We start from the raw sequence: 21,471 nt of genomic DNA on the forward strand, positions 1-21,471 counted from the left end.
AAGGTGCCTCTCCCTAGCTCTTAGTATTATTATTGCCTTAAGTGGTGTTGCCTTAACTAATGAGTTCTTTTACCAGAGAGGGGGAACTTATTATTCCTCAGAAAATATGCATTGTGAATGGAGCCATATCTGGACAGGAGGAAGGGCTGAGTGTGATTCAAAGGTAGAGTTCTGGAGCATGGGCCAGAACAAAACAGGACAGGAATTGGGCCAGGCCTCAGTAGGCCAGGATGAGCAATATAGAGAGGAGCTGTTGACATAGCTTCCGGATGCCAAAGCTGTGGGCAGAGATATCATGTGCATAGACACACTGTCAATGAAGTTACAACATCTCTAGCATTTGTTAAACTTGGGGGAGGGAGGAATCTTCACTTAACCAACGACATAGACAAACTGGAAACGTTAAGAACATATGAAAATGTCTTCTCGAAGAAAAGGACCAAAAAGGTGGTGACAGGATCCAGCATGGTTCAGTGAACAAAGTGTCTCTTTGGATCTGAGGTTATTTGTCTAAGGAATCTTATCCAATGACCGGGAGGGCTAGAAAAGCAGACTTTTCTCATTATATGAGATGAGTTTTCTAACCATGTGGAACTGCGATAGGGTGTTAGTTTGCTGTGATGAAGCAGGGGGAGCCCAAACAATGAAGGTGGCTTAGTCAGGATATCACTGGAATTCTGCTCAGGTAGCCATATGCTCTAAGCTTCTGTCAACCCCAAGATCTCATCTCACATAACATCCAGGCCAGACCTCATTTCTTGACATAGTCTCAGCTGCTTATCACCCACTTCCCTCTATAGCTGAAGGTATATGGAAGTACCACATGGTTTCTGAAGTGTGTATTAGAGGAACAATGCAGTGTAAATTCAACCGGACCATGGCTTCTAGACCACCCTCTCCACAATGTAGTCCTACAATCATGACTAGCTTTAAGACAATCTCATTAGTTGATTTATATCCACTGACAGGATGTGGCTTGCATTCCTATCCGCTGTCAGGATCCCTATAGCCACTGTTCTTCCTGCTGCCATTGGCTCCAGTCTTTCCTCTGTGTTGTTCAATGCCTGCCAGGTAGGCTGTGAGGATGCTTATTGGTACCCACTGGCATAAAGCTGGGGCTGAGCAGAGGCAGGGGTCGTGAGATGGCTGTTACTTCCTATTCTGTTCATTGTGGCTTCCCCCGACCCCCAAAGCTTTTATCTAAGAGATGAAGCTTCTTCCACATTCAAGTCTGTACATTTTCAAACTCTACCAAATATTAGTTTTCATTCCAGACCCCAAGTCTCATTCTCCAGGACTCACTGGTACCAAGATAGAAGAAAGTATCCAAAAGATGTTCAATACAGATGTTTGGGGCCTTGTGTAAGGTTTCAGAGAATAAAATTAAAGTGGTATTTCCATGGGAAGGTAGAGAAGGAAAGGAAACCAGAACAGCTTCTCCACATCCTAGCGGATGATCCCCACTGAGGATGCTGATGGGCATGATCCCCACTGAGGATGCTGATTGCCCTGTGTGTTATGCTGCAGGGTGCAAAATAAACACCACACACAAAGACCACTAATTGCTTCATTTATTCTTCCATTTAGTCAGGGAAACATCAGAGCTTATTCAGTCTCAGAATGGAAAATTACATGTTGGAGAGAAAAGAGCCACACTGGAGGGATGACAGTGCAGTTCTGGTTGGGCCCATTCACATGTGTTCTTTACCATTGAGATGAAGGCTGTGTATACATACAAAGACAAAACTCTGACGAGCACAGTTGAGAGAATACCAAAGTTAGACTTTCCCCTTTCCTCTGCTTAATCTACATTTGCAGATTAAATGAAAATGCAAAGACAAAGGGACCTGGGGACAAGGAGATCTAGGGACAATGGGATCTGGGGCTCAGTTTTTCCTGTTTGAGGATTAAAATGCTTTTTAAGGTTAACACCAACCTGGGGCTTCTTATTTGAGAATAGCATACTCATCTCTATAGAAACACATTGGCATCATCCAGCCTGCTTAGTTGGATATTTTGGGTGAATACTGTAAAATATGCAGAGTTGGAGACTCCAGGAGTCCAGTTCTGACAATACCCCAACAGGAAACCATCAGGAGACCCTCAGGAAAGAGACTCAGTGACACATAAAAACAAATTTGGATACTTGAGCAGGGAAGGTTTTTAAACCCTCATACACAGGAGGGGAAACTGAGGTCTGCGGAACAAATTTTTTTTTATATGGCAAAGTTAATGGCAGGAACTCAAGTTTTCCAGTGTCTAACTGTTTTCAGAGGCTGCATAAATATATACTCCCAGTATCACTGTTGATATTGCCTTTACCAAGATTCCAAAATTGGCAATTTTACCTACGTGAAAAGAAACAACATCTGGAGGAAACAAAATGATTTACATGGGATATTGATAAATTCCTGCTCACTTTTAGGACTTTTATGCTAAGATAGAGTTAAAAGTCTAACATCTGGATTAAATCTGGGAACTGCAATTCTAGGAACACGTGATGGTTTCATACACAAGAGATGGCATGGAAGACAGCACCACACGGAAGGATCAGAAAAACCTATTAGAAATGATGTGGATCATGTTGACGACTGGTAGGCTGGTCTATACTGCTCAGTGCTTTCAAGTAACACAGAAAATAACAATGTTGATACACCAGAGAGACTAGTTCAAGAGGGGCTGGTGGAACCCACCAGAAGAGGGCACAGACTGACATATAACATCCACTGTCACCTGAACTGCATGTAAGCCTACATGACACGCTGTCCAGCTCCACACAGCTCTAGGGATAGGTCACTGCCAAATGCATGTTATCTCAAAAACTGACTGGCTACTTTTTTTTTTTTTAAACTATGATGCGGGTGAATCAGAGAAGGGAGGCCTGAGGTGGCAATGCTTCAAGTGGCTGATAGAGGCTGCACATTCTGAACTCTGGACAAAGTGACAGGGATCTTGGTGTCCCCTGGGCCTGGAGCTTTAGTGATGGGCTGGGTGTGGGCTTTAATGTCTGCAATTCGCTCTTTAAACTTCTGTTGAAGGAACTTTTCTTCTTTGGAATAGCTCTTGGCAAACACAGACATCAGGAGGCACCCTGCCATAGATGTGCCCCCGATGCAGAACAGCACAGCCCCCGCTAGCTTGCACGTGTCCAGGGCACCGTTGTACTTCACAGCATGTGTGTCCACCATCATGAAATCAGCTTCACCAAAAGCTTCGATTTTGGGGGGCACAAGAAAGCCCACTGCCAGGACAGTTAGTCCGAGAATCACAAAGACAGTGCCTGAGATGAGTCCGACCTAGAGAGGGACGAGAACAGAGGCAGGAGAAAGTTGAGCAGCTGAACCCTTTTGTTTCCCTTCAGCCACAAGAGCACCCACCTATTTCTCCAGAGTTCAGGCTATTCCCAGCCACCTTTGATCTGCATGAAAAACCGATTTAATCGTATATCTAATCTAGACTGCTGGAGCAACCAGATCTTGGGGTACAGAATTTAGCTTTTGAACACAAGCAACACCAGATCAACCCCTACAGTTTTCTACTACTACTTGTACAAACTGCTCATATGCCTTACTTGGTGTTGAGGAGGAGAGAAGCTTCCCTGATGTCCAGAGCCCTCCTGACTCTGTCCCGTGAAAACCTTGATCTCATCAAAGGCTGCCATCTTACAGTATGTTATGTCAAGCACAACACATCTCATAGAGTGTCAACTCAGACAAACTCAACCTATAGCCATGACGGAAGAAGACAAGACCAAGCCATTTCATGATTCGGTCATAGCTTTTACAAAACAGAGCCACTCTGTAGGTTGCTCTTCCCAGCCAGAAGGCCTATCTTTTTCTATCATGGCTGTCCCCTTAATGTAATTTGCCTTGCAGTTGCTCCTTTAGTCCCTCCTGGAATCCCCTAACCAAAGCTACATCCTATAATTCGTTCTTTTGCACCCCCTCATTCTGTGTCCCTGTGATGTCATGATCTTCACTGCAATGTGTAACAAACCTAGCATCTTTGACAGACAGATGTGGTCCTGGTGTTTGGGGCCTGAGAACCCTGACAATTCTTATGGATGCTGATGTCTTCTGAAAAGTAAGCAGGAAAGGATCCATACCCACCAATTAAAGATGTGGGGCCTCCAGAGGGTCAGTCATTGGCTAAAAATAGATCCACCACAGAGACTGGGCCTGGAAGCCACACAGATGACCCTGGACCGGTGCTCTGTTTCTTTCCACTTGTAGCTCAGTGAGTGGAATTTGTGCAGATGCCAACATGTTAGAGCAACACATGGAAGATAAACTGCCTCAAGTCAAGATCTCCTTAAATGCAGCACAGCTGTGTTAGGTTTTCATCTATGTAACCAAACATTTAGCAAAAGAAACTTATGAGAGGAAGGATTTGTTTGGACTCAAGGGGATATGGCTTAGCATGGTGGGGAAGGCATGTCTGGGCTGACTCCATGGTTGGGAAAGCACAAAGCCACAGCTTGCTCACATCTCATCAGGATGCAGAGGAGGGGTGGGGGATGCAGAGGAAGGGTGGTCAGGATGTGACAGCTACGCTTGGTGGTCAACCTAACTACATCTGGAATGAACTGAAACCCCAGCATCTGGGCAAGCCTTTGAGGGATGATCTTGATGGGATGGATCATTTAAGGGGAGAGGACCCACCTTAAATCTGGGCCTCACCTCCTGGAGTCAGCTCACTTGAAAGGATGTGGACTGAAAGGGTATGGGTGAAGGAAGTGCTCCCTTTGTTGCCCACTTGCTCTTGCTCTTGCTCTTGCTGGCAAGTTCATGCATCCTCTTGCTAAGGTGTCCATTCTGTTGTCAGAACCTATTTGTTTGGGATTCCAATGTAGATTGAAGACTAGCAGCTCTCTAGGTATCCTCTGGGGACTCTAGCACCAGATTGAGACTGCAGAGACACCCAGCCTCGTAGACTGAACAACTATTAAATCCTTAGCCTTCTGGTTAGGAGACAGCCATGCTTGGACTATCCCAATTATAGCTGTAAGCCACACTTGGACTATCCCAATTATAGCCTGTAAGCAACTCTGATAATTATCAGTTCCGTCCTTTAGAGAACCCTTATTGATACAGTTGGAAGTCTCCTTTTTCCCTTTATAGTCATTCTGGATGTGCCATGTGGTGATGTGGGCCCACACATGAGGGGTAGGTAGACTCCCCTTGGGCTGGCATCCTGTAACGTGTATTGGAATCATAGCAACAAAGTAACTTGAATGTTTGTATCACCATTTTTTCCTACTTATAGAATGACAAATATTTGTAATATCAACATTATAACATTGTACATTATAACATTGTGAAGATTACATATGACTGTTCAAAAGCACTTAACTTTGTATTTGGTTAGTAACAAATTCTAATGAGCAGCTAATATGATGTGGAAAAAAACCCATTTGACAGCATTAAAACAGTTACTTAATATTTGAAACAAAGAGTAGTTAACATTGGAATAAGGATTAACTATCAAATTTTTAAATACCTTTTTCATTTCCTCCCATTCCTAATTGCTTTAAGTTTGATAACAAGGTTAGAAAAATAAACAAATATATAGTCCTACTTAATCTTGGAATTTAAAGTGGGTGGAATTTTAGAGACAGTGCATTGATTGAAGGGTTCAGCATCAGTGTGGCCCAGGCACCATGCTAGATGCAGTGTGTTTAATACAGCTGCTTAAGAGAAGTAGAGATTTTCATAGTCGATTTGCAGCCTGTAGGGTCAAAGAAGCTCACTCCAATCTTCTGTAGTTAATATAATCTGGATCAGTGTGAGCCCCTGCTTTTCTTATGTTCACAATACTCTGCTAATTACTATTTTGCACATTTTCTGCTTATTATTTATTTTAAGGTCTAAAGAATTTTATCCACATATATGGACACATCTCCTTTAATATGACTGCAATGAAGAAACTAAAAAGTGAAATATGTCAGTATAAGACTAAAAACAAGCAGAGAAGCTATTCCAGATAAGATACAAGTGACAGAGGAAAAATTGGATTGTAAAATCATATTTTGGATTGCTAAAAATGATGGTAAGTAATTCACCTTCAGAGACTAGCTATTATTTATAATTCTTCAAAAATGACTCACATTGGAAAATTCTGGAAGCATCAATTAAATTAACTTAAATATCCATCGTGACTCGCTTCCCTGTCACTAAATTACCTCCTTCCTCGAGAACTGATATGGAAGCTCAAACACTGAATGGGACAAAGCTGTGTCAGACTTGGTTTTACAGTTTCTGTGGAGCTTGGGAGGCAAGAGCTCTGCCTTTTCTGCCTTGTCTCTTCAGAGTTCATACTTGAGCCTGACTCTGACAACACTCTTTACAGGTAAACTCCAGCCTTCAGCCCACTGAAAGTGGACACCAGTGACCTCAGCACAGCCTTCTTGGCTGAACAGAACACAAGACAAAATCTACTCTTAGAATATCATTCACAAGCTAACAGGCAAATATGGCTCCCACGTGGAGGAAGTACTGATCATTGTCAAAACTGAATCCTGACTGACCAGAGAGTCTCCTTACCCTCTTATTCCTATTAGGGTCTCAGAGGAAGGAGGAGGAGACAATCATCATTGACTATCTGCAATCAATGGAAATGCTGTGGAACCTCTAAACAGTGTGCCCTAGAGAGGGACTGCAAACGTGAAGACATCAGAAGACAGCTTGCCACCATAGGCATGAAGGAGTAATGAATGAATCATGATGAAGCTGCTTCTTATATCCCCATGAAAATCACCAAGAGGAGGGCAGGTGGACTGTGTAGACTGATCCTAATATCATGTTGGAATATTGGAGGGAGTTAAAATTTGGGGATGAGTTCATTGGGCAATATGTGAACCATATCCAAACATAGTTGTGAATTGAAGCAGTCTTAGATCTAAGAGAAAAATCAGTAAAAAGCAAAATCACACAAGGGTCATTTAGGGCTCTAAGAGAGCCTTGAAGTTCTGTTCAGTGTCATGTGTGAGAGGGCTGAAATGCTGCTGGAGAGGTCCCATCCAGGACCCAAGAGTATCTTCAGGCTATGGGGTAGTGGGACCAGTCTTGGTGGCAAGTTTAAAGGACTTCACTAGGTACTGGTAGACTTTTGCAGCAGCAGCAGCAGCAGCAGCAGCAGCAGCAGCAGCAGCAGCAGCAGCAGCAGCAGCAGCAGCAGCAGCAAGGCCAGTGTCTTAGCTGTGACTCCCCATGTCTATCTGAGCTATGTGGAGCATTCGTAAAACCCATTCCCAGCTGCGGCAAAAGGAGAGTTGGCTAGAGAGGCAACCTTGGGTTCCAGAAGTCAGCCCCCAAAGTTGCTATTATTTCAACCAACATTTCCTTCCTTGTTTCCCAGTGTGCTGGTGAAGACTGAATTCACAGTGTGTGCCAAGTTGGAAGGCAGAGCCAGCAGCCAGCCTCTGTAGCACAGCTGCTTTGGCACAGAGGAGGCACTAATGACTACTGGAGGCCACAAGCAGCTAGGCATGGAAGAACAGCCTGTAGGGAAGAAGGCTGGATGGAGCTGCGCGTGAAGCAGCCATCTGCGATGGAGATCATTCAAAGCTCAAGGGGAGTGAGAATTGGATTTTGAGCCTTCTCTTTTTCTGAGGACTACTGTAGCTTTCTCTGTAAGCCCTGAGCTCTGAGTAGTGAGGGACGGTGCCCATGAAAGTGGCAGGGTCTTGCTCATCGTTACCTACCTACCCCAGCTAGATCCTGAGCTCTACTAAGTGAAGCGTGATGTAAAACAGGTTTAGCTGTTTCTTCAGGCTTGACTCTACCCAGTATGCATAGTGTCCCTTCACCAGAGTAATGAACTTACCCATCAACCCTTGCACTTCAGAGATTGTTCCCTCTAGCACACAGACAAATGTAACGACTTCCAAATTCAATAATTATTTTAGTTTCCAATATCACTCCTTGTGGTCAGTCATGACCTTGACATCCAATCTTAGTCCTTTGTGATGCCTAAAAACTGCATTTTCCTAATTATCAAAACTCTCAAGACTCTAAGACTGCTATATACATTGGAAATATGTGTTCACTCCAGATTATGAGATACTCCTTAAATCTAAATACTATCTTCTTTTCCTCGTCATACTCATTATGCTATGAAGCTATGGAGAAACTCCTACTGCATCCAAAGCCTTTTGTGAGCTTTTGAATGCATTTCCACCTTACCTCTGACCTTCACTGCAAACCTGCACACACTCCTGCTTCACTGCTTGCTTTGTCTGGGTCCCCACTTTCTGCTGTGATCTTCCACCCCTCTGCATTTGCAATGCACTTTTTTTCTACCAGGATGTCCTGATCCTGCAGATGTGCAGGGAGTCTCCACTGTGAGCAGCTTCTCCAGACTGCACCAGATAAACACTTAATCCTGTGCTCTCAATATTTACCATAACCACTTTGATAGGGACAGTTAGCATACTGATTGTAATAATCTGAGTCTATATCTACTTCTTCCATTGAACTGTAAATTGCTATATCTTATTCAGAGGGAAGAATGGATCCTATTGGTCTATTGCACATACCAGGTGGTCTTGAGTCTGGACATTACATGTGTAAGATAAAAGGGGAAAATATTAAAATCCTAATGGAGTTCGTCATTTACTGTGAGTTCTTTATTTTTAATCTACAGTTGTACAGTGTTTAGTGAGTTTTCAGTTCTCAAATCACACAGCAGTGCTTTGGATGTGTGGTGGACAAATAAGCTTTTGTGGAATGAAAGGATAGCACTGAGATAGGTGCCATGTATAGATGAGCCGGGAGGGCAGAGTACAGATTCGAATTCAGGCCCATGTGGTTGCACTCTCTGTTCTCATTAAGCCTGTCCAGTCTGCTCACTGCTCAGGAGCTCAAGGATAGAGTGCTAGCTAACAAGGCACTATGAGCCCAGGCCCAAAGGACAAAAGTGGCTCCACTCTTACATTTCCACAGTGGAGGGAAAGAAACTGCAAGCAACGTGAACCACCTATTGTTGGAACTTGAAAGCCAAGAAAAACCCTTAAAGAAGGTCTTACTGGGCCGTGTGTGCAATGGGGGCCTTTTCTGTATTATTACAAAGTTCTTCCAGAGAGCACTTCTGCCCAGCCTGCTTTGGAAGGTTCCCAGAATGGCCAGCTTCTGTCATGGGTAGAGCTAATGTCACCAAGACAGACTCTTTAGGCTATGCAGGCTGGAGCGAGGCTTCTATGTGAAGGCCATGCAGCCTCAGAGAAACTTCAGCCTGTGTTTCTCTAACGCAGGCCTAACCCAACAGGGAACAAAGATTTGGGCTTTACTTGTGTAAGCTAGAAGGGGAAAATGTTAAAATTGTAATGGAGCTGGTCATTTACTATGAATTCTTTATTTTCAGTTCACAGTTGTATGTTGTTAATGGATTTGCAGTTCCCAAGTCACACACCAGTGCTCTGAATGGACACAAATGCTCAATTATTATTCATGTCAGTGGTACTTAAAGATATTGGCAAAATAAGCATATCCCACTCAGTTATAATATGCATGTGTGCATGCATGCATGCGCGCGCGGACACACACATACACACACACACATACACACACACACACACACACACACACGGAGAGAAAGAAAGGAGGGAGGAGGCAGGTAAGAAAGAAGGAAAGAGTGGAGGGAGAGACCTCAGAGAGGAGAGAGGCAGTCACCTATCTGGCTCAAGTATGTATTTCAGTGATCCAGGCCAATAAGGATTCATCGGAGCTGAGATTTCTCAGAACAAGAATACTGACTAGTCTAACTCTAATACAGATTCTGTGACAACAGAATGATTTTGTGGGCCACCATGTGGTCACTGGGAATTGAACTCAGAACCTCTGGAAGAGCAGCCAGTACTCTTAACCTCTGAGCCATCTCTCCAGGCAACAGAATGATTTTGAATTAACACAAACCATTGGGTCATCCACACTAACAACTATGTTACTCACTATGTAATTCAGTAGATTTCCAGCTTTGTTTTCACTTTGGAACTTAGTATTCTAATTGGCACGAAGCAATAGCTGCTAACACAGCCAAATCTTGATGCTACAGCAGCTGTTGTCTTAAGCACTTTCTAAATCCTGTCTTGAGTCTCACATTATTTACATGGGAAGTGAAGTGTCACTACCCAAAGTGACAGAGCTATGAAACACAAGCGCATGGGTCTGTATTCATATAGCCTGAGATGGGAATCTATTCTCACACTCACTAGGCAGAGCCCCCTCTTGCTACACTGTAATAACAACACATTTTGGTTTAACTCAATGTCTGGGTAAAAATGGTGGGATCTTTCAGAATAAGCACAGAATCTTGGAGATGGAGGAGAACTCAGTCATCTTCTGAGGACGAATCTTCTCAGTGGCCTTCTCTAGTTTTTCTCCTTTTCTTAAGCACTGGAACATTCCAGTATCCTTTTCATTCTATGTGCATTGTCTTTGCCCAAGTTGTCCTGGCTGGACCTTCTGTACATTCTATGAATGACCTCAAATTCATGAGCTGAGACAGTAGGTTGAAAGGTCTGTCTCTATTGGTGTAATAGTTCCCTTCAGTGAGGCAAAGTCACATTCTTGGTTTCCACCTGTCCCACGCCTCTAGTAGGTATCTCCATCTAAGCAGCCACTGTATCATCCAAGACACAAGCTCAGGTTGAGGGCCTGAGACCTTACTTGATGACTTCTTTTCATTAGCATATTTTGGCAGCCTGGCCATTAAACTTTCTGCTAGGCTGGACTGTTTTAAACCATCATTGACACCTTCCTAATCTAAGCTACCATTGTCTCTTGCCTTAGTACTTTAACTGTATCTGAGCTCATCTAGCTGTATTTGCCCTCCGATGGTTATTTTCTGCTCAGTAGCCAGAAAGGCAGTGAAAATATTAGTCACTCTGACTTCCTCAGATGGATTTCCCTGCTTCTTGAGATAAAAGCCTATGTCTTCACCATTGTCTACAAGACCCCTAGAAACCATCTGTGCTGTTATTTTCCTGAATTCGTTGCATTCCCCATTCTAACTCTGCTTCCAGACTGGACATCTTCTCTCTTCCCATGGGTTTTGGGATTGCTATGTTCCCAGTGCTGAATGACATTCAGTCTGAAAACATTCTGGTCTGCTCCACCAGCCGAGCTGTGTTTGCTCAGTTTTCATGTTTTCTGCAAACCCTTCTCTATCCCTGCACCTTAATCTTTTTCACCTTCTTCCTCTTATGTATACAGCTGTTGCCACTTGACATGCTGTTAGGGCCTTTATGTGGGCATACCAGCATTCATCTCTCTCTTCTTCCTGACTACGGATGCTTGGGACTAACTGTCTCTGGTCTGTGGGGGTAGGGACTCTTTTATCTCCTGTCTATCATTTCCAGCACTTCATCCCAATCATTATACAGATGGAATTGGTGCTAAGTATCTCTCTCTCTTTTTTTTTAAAGATTTATTTATTATTATATGTAAGCACACTGTTGCTGTCTTCAGACACACCAGAGGAGGGCGTCAGATTTCATTATGGGTGGTTGTGAGCCACCATGTGGTTGCTGGGATTTGAACTCGGGACCTTTGGAAGAGCAGTCAGTGCTTTTACCCGCTGAGCCATCTCGCCAGCCCCGCTAAGTATCTCTTGAGACACTGCATGCATTTTCTAGTGAGGTGCCTCAAAGAGACTCACAGTCCCCTATATGGTGATGGCAGAGCTGGGGTTATGACTTTGGGGCTATGTTTCAGCATTAAGGCTTGCTCGACACCATTGTTTCTTTCTAGTTATTGTTACAAGGGGTTCACTGATACTGAGTTAGTTTCTTCTCCCCACCCTGTGATAAGACACTTGGAAGAAAGCAAGCGAAGGGGTGGTGGTGGTTTACTGTGGTGCACTGAGGGAATACAATCCACCATGGCTGGAGAAGGCTTGGCTCCTCCTGTCTGAAGTGACAGGGGCTGGCTCCCTTTGGACAATCAGGAAGTTCAATGCAGGTAGGAAGCCAGGATAGGGCAAAAATTCTCAATGCCCAGCCTCCAGGGATCCACTTAGTCCAGCTGATCCCCATCTCTTAAACGTTTAGCAGTCTCCCAAAACAGCTTCAGAGGCTGGGAACCAAATGTTCAAGCACAGGTACCTGTAGGGGACTTTACACATTTGAACTACAACAGATACCTGTCCAGACTGCAAGGGAGGCTGAAAGAACACAAAGCTCTACATCTGAGTCCTTCACAGTTAATGACTGAACTAGCAAGTTAATGGCTAGCAAGACTACTAATTGCCTGACCTTTGAACCTACTCCTGTTCAACCAGCTCATCAAGTAATTATGTTGCATTTAGAGGTTTTCTTTGACCCCAAATTTATAATCTCCTTTCCAAGGGAAGAGTAATGCATATGATATTACTGGGATTGAAGCACCTCTCAGTTCTCTGTAGCTCTGGTATTTTCCACATCTAATATACATACATACATACATATATATATTTTCAGTTGCTGGTTCCTCACCTTCCAGAATACTGAGCTCCACCTGTTAGGCGACCTCTGGATCTGGAAATCATCCTCATACTCCCAGATAGAGGCAGTGCAGTCCTCATAAAACTGATGCAGGTAGGACCGAACTCCATAGCGCTGCTGGTACCCTCCCTCTGTGTCAGCTTGGGCTTGCCTGGACCCACAGGTGTTGCTGCAAGAAGTCATCTTCCCAGCTGGAAAGAGAGCATCCACATGCGATCAGCCCCATGGGCTTGTTCTTAGACCTCAGGGTCAAAAGGCATAGTAAATGTAAGAGTAATGCCAAGCCAACCAATTCAAACAATTCTCCCTCCCTCCCTCTCTCTCCCTCTCGCTCTCTCTCTCCCCCCTCTCTCCTTCTCTCTCCCTCTCGCTCTCTCTCTCCCCCTCTATCTCCTTCTCTCTCCCTCTCGCTCTCTCTCTCCCTCTCACTCTCTCTCCCCCCTCTCTCTCCTTCTCTCTCTCTCTTTGCCTCTCTCTCTCTTTTAAGTGAAAAAGCACCTTCAAAGATCCACCTACCTTACCATATGCCCTTCTCTTCTGTTGAATGTAAAATCAGCCTCAATGTTCCATGGCTAGAATTGGTTCTCCACAAATGAGATACACCGGCTTCAGTCACTTAAATTATATAAAATATAAGCCCAAGACACATAAGAAGTGGGAATAAAGGAGCTCTGATAACAGGCCTTTAAAGTAAGAAATTTGTGGGCACTCACTGGCCATGGACAGAATTTGTCTCTATTTGTCCTGGATTTTTAACCACATCCCTTTCCAGAATGCATACAATGTGCCTCTTAGTGCTTTCTGGTTTTGTGTCCAGAGCTCATGTAACATCTTCTGATATTTTAACTAATTGCTAAGTTGTATGGAAACTTGGTTAGAAAGCTGTGGAGCAACTTACATGCTTTATTAACCACAAGTGACTGGGCCATTAATTTATACCGCACTAGATTTAGCACCATGTATTTCTGTGGTTACTTGTGGATATGTCTGTCTGTGTGGGTGTGAAAATTTAACGCAGACAATAGACCCTTTTACTATTTCCTTCCAAGTGTCTAGTATAAATTACTTAAGAAAAGTAAATAAAACTGAGCTGCCTAGGGAAGCTATCTTTGCGAGATGGAAATTTAAGATTGATTAGTTCCACTTGTTACTCTTGGAGAGAGCAGTTTAAAAGAATTTGGTTAATAATTTATGCTGTTTTTTTAAAAATAAAACTTTATTTAATGTGTTTGGGTGTTTGTTTTCCTGCACATCTTAAATGTTTACATGCCTGGTACCTACTAAGGCCAGATCCCTTGGAGCTGGAGCTATAGGTGGTTGTGAGCCACCATGTGAGTGCTGGGAACTGAAATGTAGTCCTCTAGAAGAGCAGCTAGTGCTCTTAACCACTAAGATCAATGCTTTGTTTGTTTGTTTGTTTGTTTGTTTTTGTTTTTGTTTTTTGTTTTTTCGAGACAGGGTTTCTCTGTGTAGCCCCAGCTGTCCTGGAACTCACTCTGTAGACCAGGCTGGCCTCAAACTCAGAAATCCTCCTGCCTCTGCCTCCCGAGTGCTGGGATTAAAGGCGTGCACCATCACCGCCTGGCCCAATGCTTTTGTTTATCCTTTTTAGTAAGGAATTACTGAGGGGGTCATAATTTTGGTGAGTGAGGGACTTCTCAGTTCTATGTTCTTCGACTTTTCTGATCTCTGTATAAGCAGATAGGTATTTAGCTAGAAGTGGGAAATATTTGGTATTTTTCAGTTTCTTGTAGATTATTTTCCTTGTAATAGACTGTATATGACAAAGTGAGATCCAAAGCTATTTTCTCACTAGAAAGATATTTTTCCATGAAAGTCTTGGACTGTACTATAATCTAAGTCAAGAAAGAAGCATTAAATGTTCTACTTTCTTATCAAGGAACCAGCTAGTAATGTCCATAAGACAAAACTGTTCCCTACAGTTCTGTCAGATTTTTTTTTTTTTGTGGTCACTTAGTTTGGTCAGATAATGTGATGGTTCTCATGATTGCCAACTTCAAAGAATTTAGACTCACCAAGGGAACAAACTCCCAGGGATACCTGTGAAAGGTTTAGATTAGGTTCACTGAGGTGGAAAGAGTTCCTGCGAAGGCAGGTGGCACCCATCTGTGGCCTGAGGACAGGAACTGAATAATGGACAGAGTACTGTCATTTACCTCTCCTTCCTGAACATGGATGTAATGTGACCCGCTGCCTCAAGTTCCTGCTGCCATGATGGACAAGGCCCTAGAACAGTGAGCCAAAAGAAGCCCTTACTTGCATAGGTTGCCTTTGTCGGTGTCTTGACCCAGCAACTCACAAAGTAACCAATACAGACAGATAATGGTGAAAGGTGAGAATAGTCCTATGGAAACAAAGCAAACCCACAAGAGCATTCCTTTGTAAGTACTCCGGCCACAGGTGGAGTTGCTTAGAAAATGTAATCAAACTTGAGAAAGTATGCTCTTGGTGTCAGAAGAGTGGAACAGAGGTGGCATCCTGTCCACTGGCCTCATCTTTCTACATGCTGGCCAGCATTACATTTGACACCTTGGTACTTTCTTCGTTCAGGAACAACTAACTCTAAGGAAGAGAAAACCATTGTGGAGAGCATGTCAGGAAAGGAGAGGTAAAGAAAGGTAACTATTTCAAAAGAGAACTTTTAGACATTCAGAGGGGTTTGACTTTACAACCATTCGAGGGTTTAGAAAGCATTTTGTCTGCTTGCTGTAAAGCCTGATGGATCAAAGGATTGGTGCCTAACTCTTCTATCTAGTGCAAGGACAGCCTCTTCAGTGCCTTCTATGTAATGCTTATACAATGAATATGATTAATAAGAGCCTATTACCAGTGACACATAAATAGGATAATTTTAGAGTTGCCTTCTTTGAAGACATTCTAATAAAATTTTTTTTTTTTAGTCAACTGGAAATTGGGTTGGTATTACTAACTCTGCTTTGTCATTGAGGAAACTGAGGTATAGAAAAATCATCTTGCTAAAGGTTACACTGTGAGTCAGGGAGGAGACAAAAGATGACAGCTACTACAATGTGCAGGAGCTTGGTGTGAATCATAGGCTTTTGTAGTCAGAATCAGCTCACCTAGATGGTTTATATAATCTACACATCTCCTGCAGATCATCAGAGTCTTCAACATGAAGAAAGATATAGGATATAGGAGGAAGGAAAATAGCCTTGAGAGCAACAAGAGGAGCTGCTTCACTTGGTTGCTGGAGTTCCACTCTTAGGACTCAGCTCTGATGCTGAGCTGGTCCCTGAAACTCACTGTATTCATTCTCTACCCAGCTCACTTCCAGCATACTTTGTGATACTCTTTGATTAGACTTTGCTAATAACAAAACAGAACACAAAGCCAATATGAGAGAGAAAAATAAAAAGCAGAAGAACAAAGTACTTGGAAGCAAACGTTTTGATCCTGAGCATGCATTCCACTTCAAATGGGATCATTAGTGATGCTGGATGTACTCCCAAAGAGGAATCTTGCCGATCCTTACTTCATCTTCCAAGAGCACAAGGCATGAACAGGAAGAGCATAGGCTGTGTCATGTTAGCCACACAGAGCAGAGAATGGACTCAGGCACTTGTTTCTGGTCACATCACTCATAAGCTTATCAACCTCTCAGGAATGTGGTTTCATCATCCTTACAATAAGAAGGTTGGACTGGACTAGGCTTTATTTCTTCCAGATGTGTTTTTCTAGGAGTTTTGGCTACACATCTTCAGAATGAGCCATTTACTTTTTGTTGAGTATACAACTGAGTTTGTTGAGTCTCTATCTCCTTGTGGACTGTTAGTCACAGATATGTCCTTAATTCCAGTGTGTATGAAGTTTAGCTTAAGGTGAATGTAAGCATTAAACAGGCTGAGTGCCTGTAGGTTGCTTGTTAAACATCACTTTAGTATCATGCATATTGCTTTCAGTAGTAGCACCTGGATGGGAGGAGATGTCCGAGGAGATTCACATACCTTCCTAAAGAGACAAGTTAGGACTGATGTCTGGAAGAGGATGACCACTTTGTAAATGAGTTTTAAAATCTACCATTGCAGGTTGAAGATTTGGGGCCTGAGAACCTCAACAGAGTTAGATAACTCAAAGTGAAGTTGCTGTCTCCGTACAAAGAATGTTATACTTATTTGGAACCTGTTGACTGACACCCATGTTGTTAGACGACAAATACATGAAGTCATGTCATGAAGTGACTTTAAAGCTGGTCAATTACTAAATGATACACAATAAACTAGGACAGAGACAGGAACACAAAGGTGGGCAAAGGCCTTTGAACTTGAATTAGTCCTCCCTTATTGAACAAGGCTTTGTTACCTTGTATTAAATATCTGTATCAACAGTCACAAAACAGTAGCATCAATGTTATTTATGGTTATTATTAAGGGACAGACCTTAGGGGCCTCTGTTATTTAGAGAAATCTTTAATATGCAGGAAGTACAGGCATAAAAGCAGATAAGGGAGCTTTCTAGAATTATATTTAAATGACATGCTATTGGTATATAACTTGTAAATACTCAAGTAGAGCCTCTTGTATTCTCTTTTGGAGGTTGGGAGCGGAAAGGCAGCAAGATCTCTAGTCCAGGTTGGCATTGAATTAACTGTCTGTATACCTGAGACTAGCCCTGAACTTCTGATCCTCTTGCCTCCATATCAGGAGTCCTGGCATACACCATCATGCCTGGTTTGTACAAGGCTGGCTATTGTACCAGGGCCTTATGCATGGGAGACAAACATTCTACCAACTATCTATACTGCCAGTCTGGAATTAGGACAGAATCCAGACAAGATGCCATCTGTGTGGATCTATTTGCTCACCTGTGAAGAGGGATTTGTTTGTATTCACCCTGAGGGACTTTGTAGGTACTGACAAATGAGGACCATCCACAGCTTTCTTCTTCCTATTACTTCTCTTCAACAAAATAGCCTACATGTGCAACATTTCCAGTAGATGAGAACACAGATGCTGGCTAGACAGACAGATAGATCCCCATGCGCAGTGCTGTGAGTATATGGATCAATGTACTGTGGTATCAATTGTTGAGAATTTTAATTTTGGGCTAATATATTCATTTATTTTCATTTTATTTTACAAGTGCTCACAGTCATAGAAATAGAAATAAGTCTTTATGCCTCCTGCAACTCTGAGGACATCACAGGCATCACATTGTTTATCTCCATGGTCTCCTTGAGAGAAGGGAGGCAGCAAATTGAGGTACAAAGTGGATGAGTGTTTTCCCATGGCTCTATGTGTGAGTCACTTGTGGGCTAGGCCCGGTCCTCTTTATTCACTTTGAAATAACTCTCAATTTTTCATACTGTTTTCTCTCCCTCTAAATAATTCTGAGCTAATGAGAGTGACATTCCCATTAGAGTCACTTTCCACAGGGCTGGTGCTGCTAGGCACAAGGTATAGACACAGTCCATTGAGACCATTTATCTAGAACCAAACCCAAAAGGTCACGTCCCTTAAAAGACTCTATGAGATCCAAAGTGTACACAGGAAGGCATGAAAGCTTGCTAAGAGCCTTGCCACTTTGAAATTGAGCATTTTTGAATTACAGCATGATCATAAAACTTGAAATGTGTTTCTACCAAAGGATATTTTTTTACCAACAGAGATATTTTGTCTTTTTGGAATAATCACAGAGATAGTGGCTTTGTATAATGTGGTCTTTTTATACTCTCCATGCTAGTGCATTGGCAGTCACTTTTATAATTTAGAAAATAGGAGTAATAGTTTACTCATTATCAGTTGCCTGAATCTTTCAAGTGGTTTATCTATCTCTAGTTATCCGCACATCTCCTACGTATACATTTATCTGTCATTTTCTATCTATAGTCCATCTATCCATTGATTATCCTCTACCAATTTTTCTACCCACCCATACAAGCTATTATTTTCTATTCATCTATACATCTGTCTAGTTATCTATATCATCTGCCTATCATCTATCTTTCTTTTTATTATCTGTCATTAATCTATTATCTTTTTCTTTATTTTCTACCTGTCATCTGTCTGTCTGTCTATCTATCTATCTATCTATCTATCCACAGATATATTAATAAGGCATGCAAAATCCAAAACCAAAGTAAGCATTCTTTTCCTTTTAAACTCTTCCTTATCTGCATTCACAGATGACAAAAGCTGACTCTTACCTTCAATGTTCTCCTTGTCCTCTGCCTGTTTATTCTTTGGTCTTTCTTTTAGAAGCGCATTCTTCAACTCTATTTAAGAAAAGGCAACAATAACTCTGCAGATATGACCCAGAGCAAAATAAAAAACTTACAAGTCACTCACAAAACCAGTGACCAAGATCTTGTTGTGAAAGAGTAGTGATGGCTTTTCTTAAAACAAAAACCAAAGAAAACCAAAGAAAGAAAGCAAACAAAAACAAAGTCAAAAGTCTAACTTTTGTTTTAAAACTTTCTAATGGCTTCTCATGATAACTTTTGGCATGACTGAAATGACATAAACCCAAGGGCTTTGTGAGCCCTGGCACACCATATAGGTGCTGCTTTTATTTTGGTATCATTGTTTTCCATGAAGTTGACAAGACTAACTTGCCTGCTCTACTCATATCACACACATTCCACATGAAAGATGATATCTTGTTTCCTAGACATCTCATAACCGCTCTGCAAAACAAGTGAGCTCTACAATCCTTGTGTCTTCCGATAAACTTACATGCATCGCACCCTTAGCAAATCTCTTTAGACAATTTCCTCATTGTGTTTAGTTTAACTTCCATATCCGTTCTCTTCCTATCAGGATCAGTTTATTCTCCAGCTGCTCAAGAGAAGCAGGTGCCTGTGCAAAATTCAATTAAGAGACCGCTGCTAGCTACTGAGCTATTGGTTTCCTGCATTACTCTAGTCTTGTGAAATAAAACAAACAAACAAACAAACAAACAGAGGACCCGATTATCTAAAAGGCCATGAAAAATCTTTTGAAAAGATACCCACTGCATTTGTAGGAGAAACTGAAGGTTGTGGGGCCGGGGTGAGGATGGGGGTGGGGGTGGGTAAGCCTAGAAAAGACATTAAAAACTGTCTTCAATATTTCTATAGTCAGTCTATCATGAAGAATAAATAGCAGTACCATCTTCAAGACCCATTTCCCTACTCTGAAATTAAGCCAACATTAGAATCTAGGAATTGAATTAACAAAACAAAACAAGCCAGTTAAAAGCTACTACCTCACTACATTCTGTCTCCCAGATTTCCCTCTTTGTCTTTCCTGGTTTCTGTCTCTGTCTCTCCCTCTCAGCAGTGTCCTTTTCTTGTTGTGTCTGAAGAAACTGATAGTTTGGTCCTCTACCAAATCCCTGGCCTGTCTGGAGCCCTGGGAGCTCTCCAAGGTCCTGAAAACATTGGCGCCACAGAGCCAGGAACCAATTAAGTCTACTCTAGCTGTTCCAACTCCAGCTGGTTTGAGGTCACCAACCTTGGTCTGTCCTCCACCTTCGTGTCCCTGTCCAAAAACAAAAAGAAATAGGTTCTAAAATCATATCAAAACATCTTTAGACAGGGCTAAGGAGTGCGGAGGGCCGGTGGTTGTGATTCTGGTAGAGAACGGGTCAAACCAGCCTGGAAGAGAAATCTAAGAAGCCTTGCAAACTCTAAATCCTTCTGTTCCTTACTGAAAATACAACTTCTCTTGTCTTACAGGAAGCTCTTAAGTTTTTAGCTATACAACACCCAAATTCTTACATAACATAGACTACAATCTCCCAAAGCATGAAGTTGGTTGCTTCAAATTGTCACGGTTTGGGGGTATTTTAATATGCATACATGCGCGTCGCGCGCATGTGTGTGTGTGTGTGTGTGTGTGTGTGTGTGAATAAGGAGAGAGGAAGAGGGGAATCTGAGATGGGGGGAGTTGGGTGGAGGGAGAGAAATTGATTGATAGAGGTTTGCGTGTGAGGAGGAAAGAGAACCGGTGGAGAATGAGGTGAAGAGGTAGCCCCAGAACAGCCCTCAACCCTCCCGCTGCTTTACCTGTCCTTCCAAACCCCGACCCGTGGAGCAAGTGCAGCCGACCTAGCCGCAGATCTCTCGCTGGGGTCCCATCACCGCCGCCACTGCCGCCGCCGCCGCCGCCGCCGCCACTACCGCCTCTCCAAGCTCAGCTGCACGTGATTGACAGCCGGCGGCTCACGTGCCCGCGCAGCCCAGGCGCGCGCGGCCGTGAGTAGGGGCCGGGTCCGCGCCGTGCAGGCGGGCAGCTTGTGGGAAGGGCCGGCCTGGAGTACCGCCCCTTCCTGTGGTAGCTCTAGTCCCCACCCTGGCCTTGCTGGGCGCCAGCTCTCTCACTGTTTACCTTATCTCCTGCTTTCTTCTCTGGCTCCAGCTGTATTCTGTCTCAAAGTGTACCCCCCACTCCCACCCTACCCCCAAAGATTAGGGATTGAACTCTGGGCCATGAGCTAGCGCTCTACTACTGAGCCTCATCCACTCCATCTTCCTATTTTTCTTTTGAGACAGGCTGGTCTTAAACCCACAAGCCCAGGCGGGCCTTGAACTTTTGACCTTCCACTTTAACCTCCCAAGTAGTTGGAAAGAGAAACTGCACCACCAGATCCGGCTTTGTTTTTGTTTTGTCGTTTTTAAATAGATTTTTAAAAAGTAAACAAAGCAAGGGACTGTGGAGCTCACCTTTAATCCCAGCACTTGGGAGGCAGAAGCAGGTGGATCTCTGAGTTTGAGACCAGCCTGGTCTATATAGTGAGTTCGAGGACAGCCAAGGATACACAAAGGGACCCTGTCTCAAATAAACCAATTAATAATTAATAACAAAAACTTACCACCGCAACAACAATAATAAAAGTCACCAGAGAGGCAGACAAATTCAGTGTCCATTTCTTCTCCTTCTCAGAGGCCTGCAGAGGCCTCCTCTCTGTTTTCTGTCCTGTAAAGAGGCAGGGGGAGAGCAGCTGGTCTGGAAGCTGATTGTCTAACAGCCAGA

General features: G+C 43.1%; 1 protein-coding gene across 2 annotated transcripts; it reads right to left on the bottom strand.

Moving 5' to 3' along the window:
• Positions 1-1,553: 1,553 nt before the first annotated feature.
• Positions 1,554-20,762, bottom strand: Nrsn1 (neurensin 1). Of its 2 annotated transcripts, XM_031359238.1 has the most exons (5): positions 20,505-20,762; positions 18,663-18,731; positions 12,995-13,093; positions 12,470-12,669; positions 1,554-3,296 (listed from the first exon to the last, which is right to left on the bottom strand). In XM_031359238.1, exons 4-5 carry the CDS (start codon positions 12,659-12,661, stop codon positions 2,898-2,900), a joined length of 591 nt encoding a protein of 196 aa, XP_031215098.1. In that variant the 5' UTR covers positions 12,662-12,669; positions 12,995-13,093; positions 18,663-18,731; positions 20,505-20,762; the 3' UTR covers positions 1,554-2,897. The 2 variants fall into 2 exon arrangements, with proteins under 2 accessions (XP_031215098.1, XP_031215097.1); XM_031359237.1 differs by lacking the exon at positions 12,995-13,093.
• Positions 20,763-21,471: the final 709 nt, after the last annotated feature.

Source organism: Mastomys coucha, unplaced genomic scaffold, assembly GCF_008632895.1.
Source record: "Mastomys coucha isolate ucsf_1 unplaced genomic scaffold, UCSF_Mcou_1 pScaffold7, whole genome shotgun sequence".
NCBI lineage: Eukaryota > Metazoa > Chordata > Mammalia > Rodentia > Muridae > Mastomys > Mastomys coucha.

Excerpts from the sequence above, each read along its gene's own strand:
- Nrsn1 (XM_031359237.1), bottom strand. The coding sequence starts at position 12,661 with ATGACTTCTTGCAGCAACACCTGTGGGTCCAGGCAAGCCCAAGCTGAC. Across the intron at positions 3,297-12,469 it reads GGAGCTCAGTATTCTGGAAG|GTCGGACTCATCTCAGGCAC; the intron begins GTGAGGAACCAG and ends GTCCCTCTCTAG.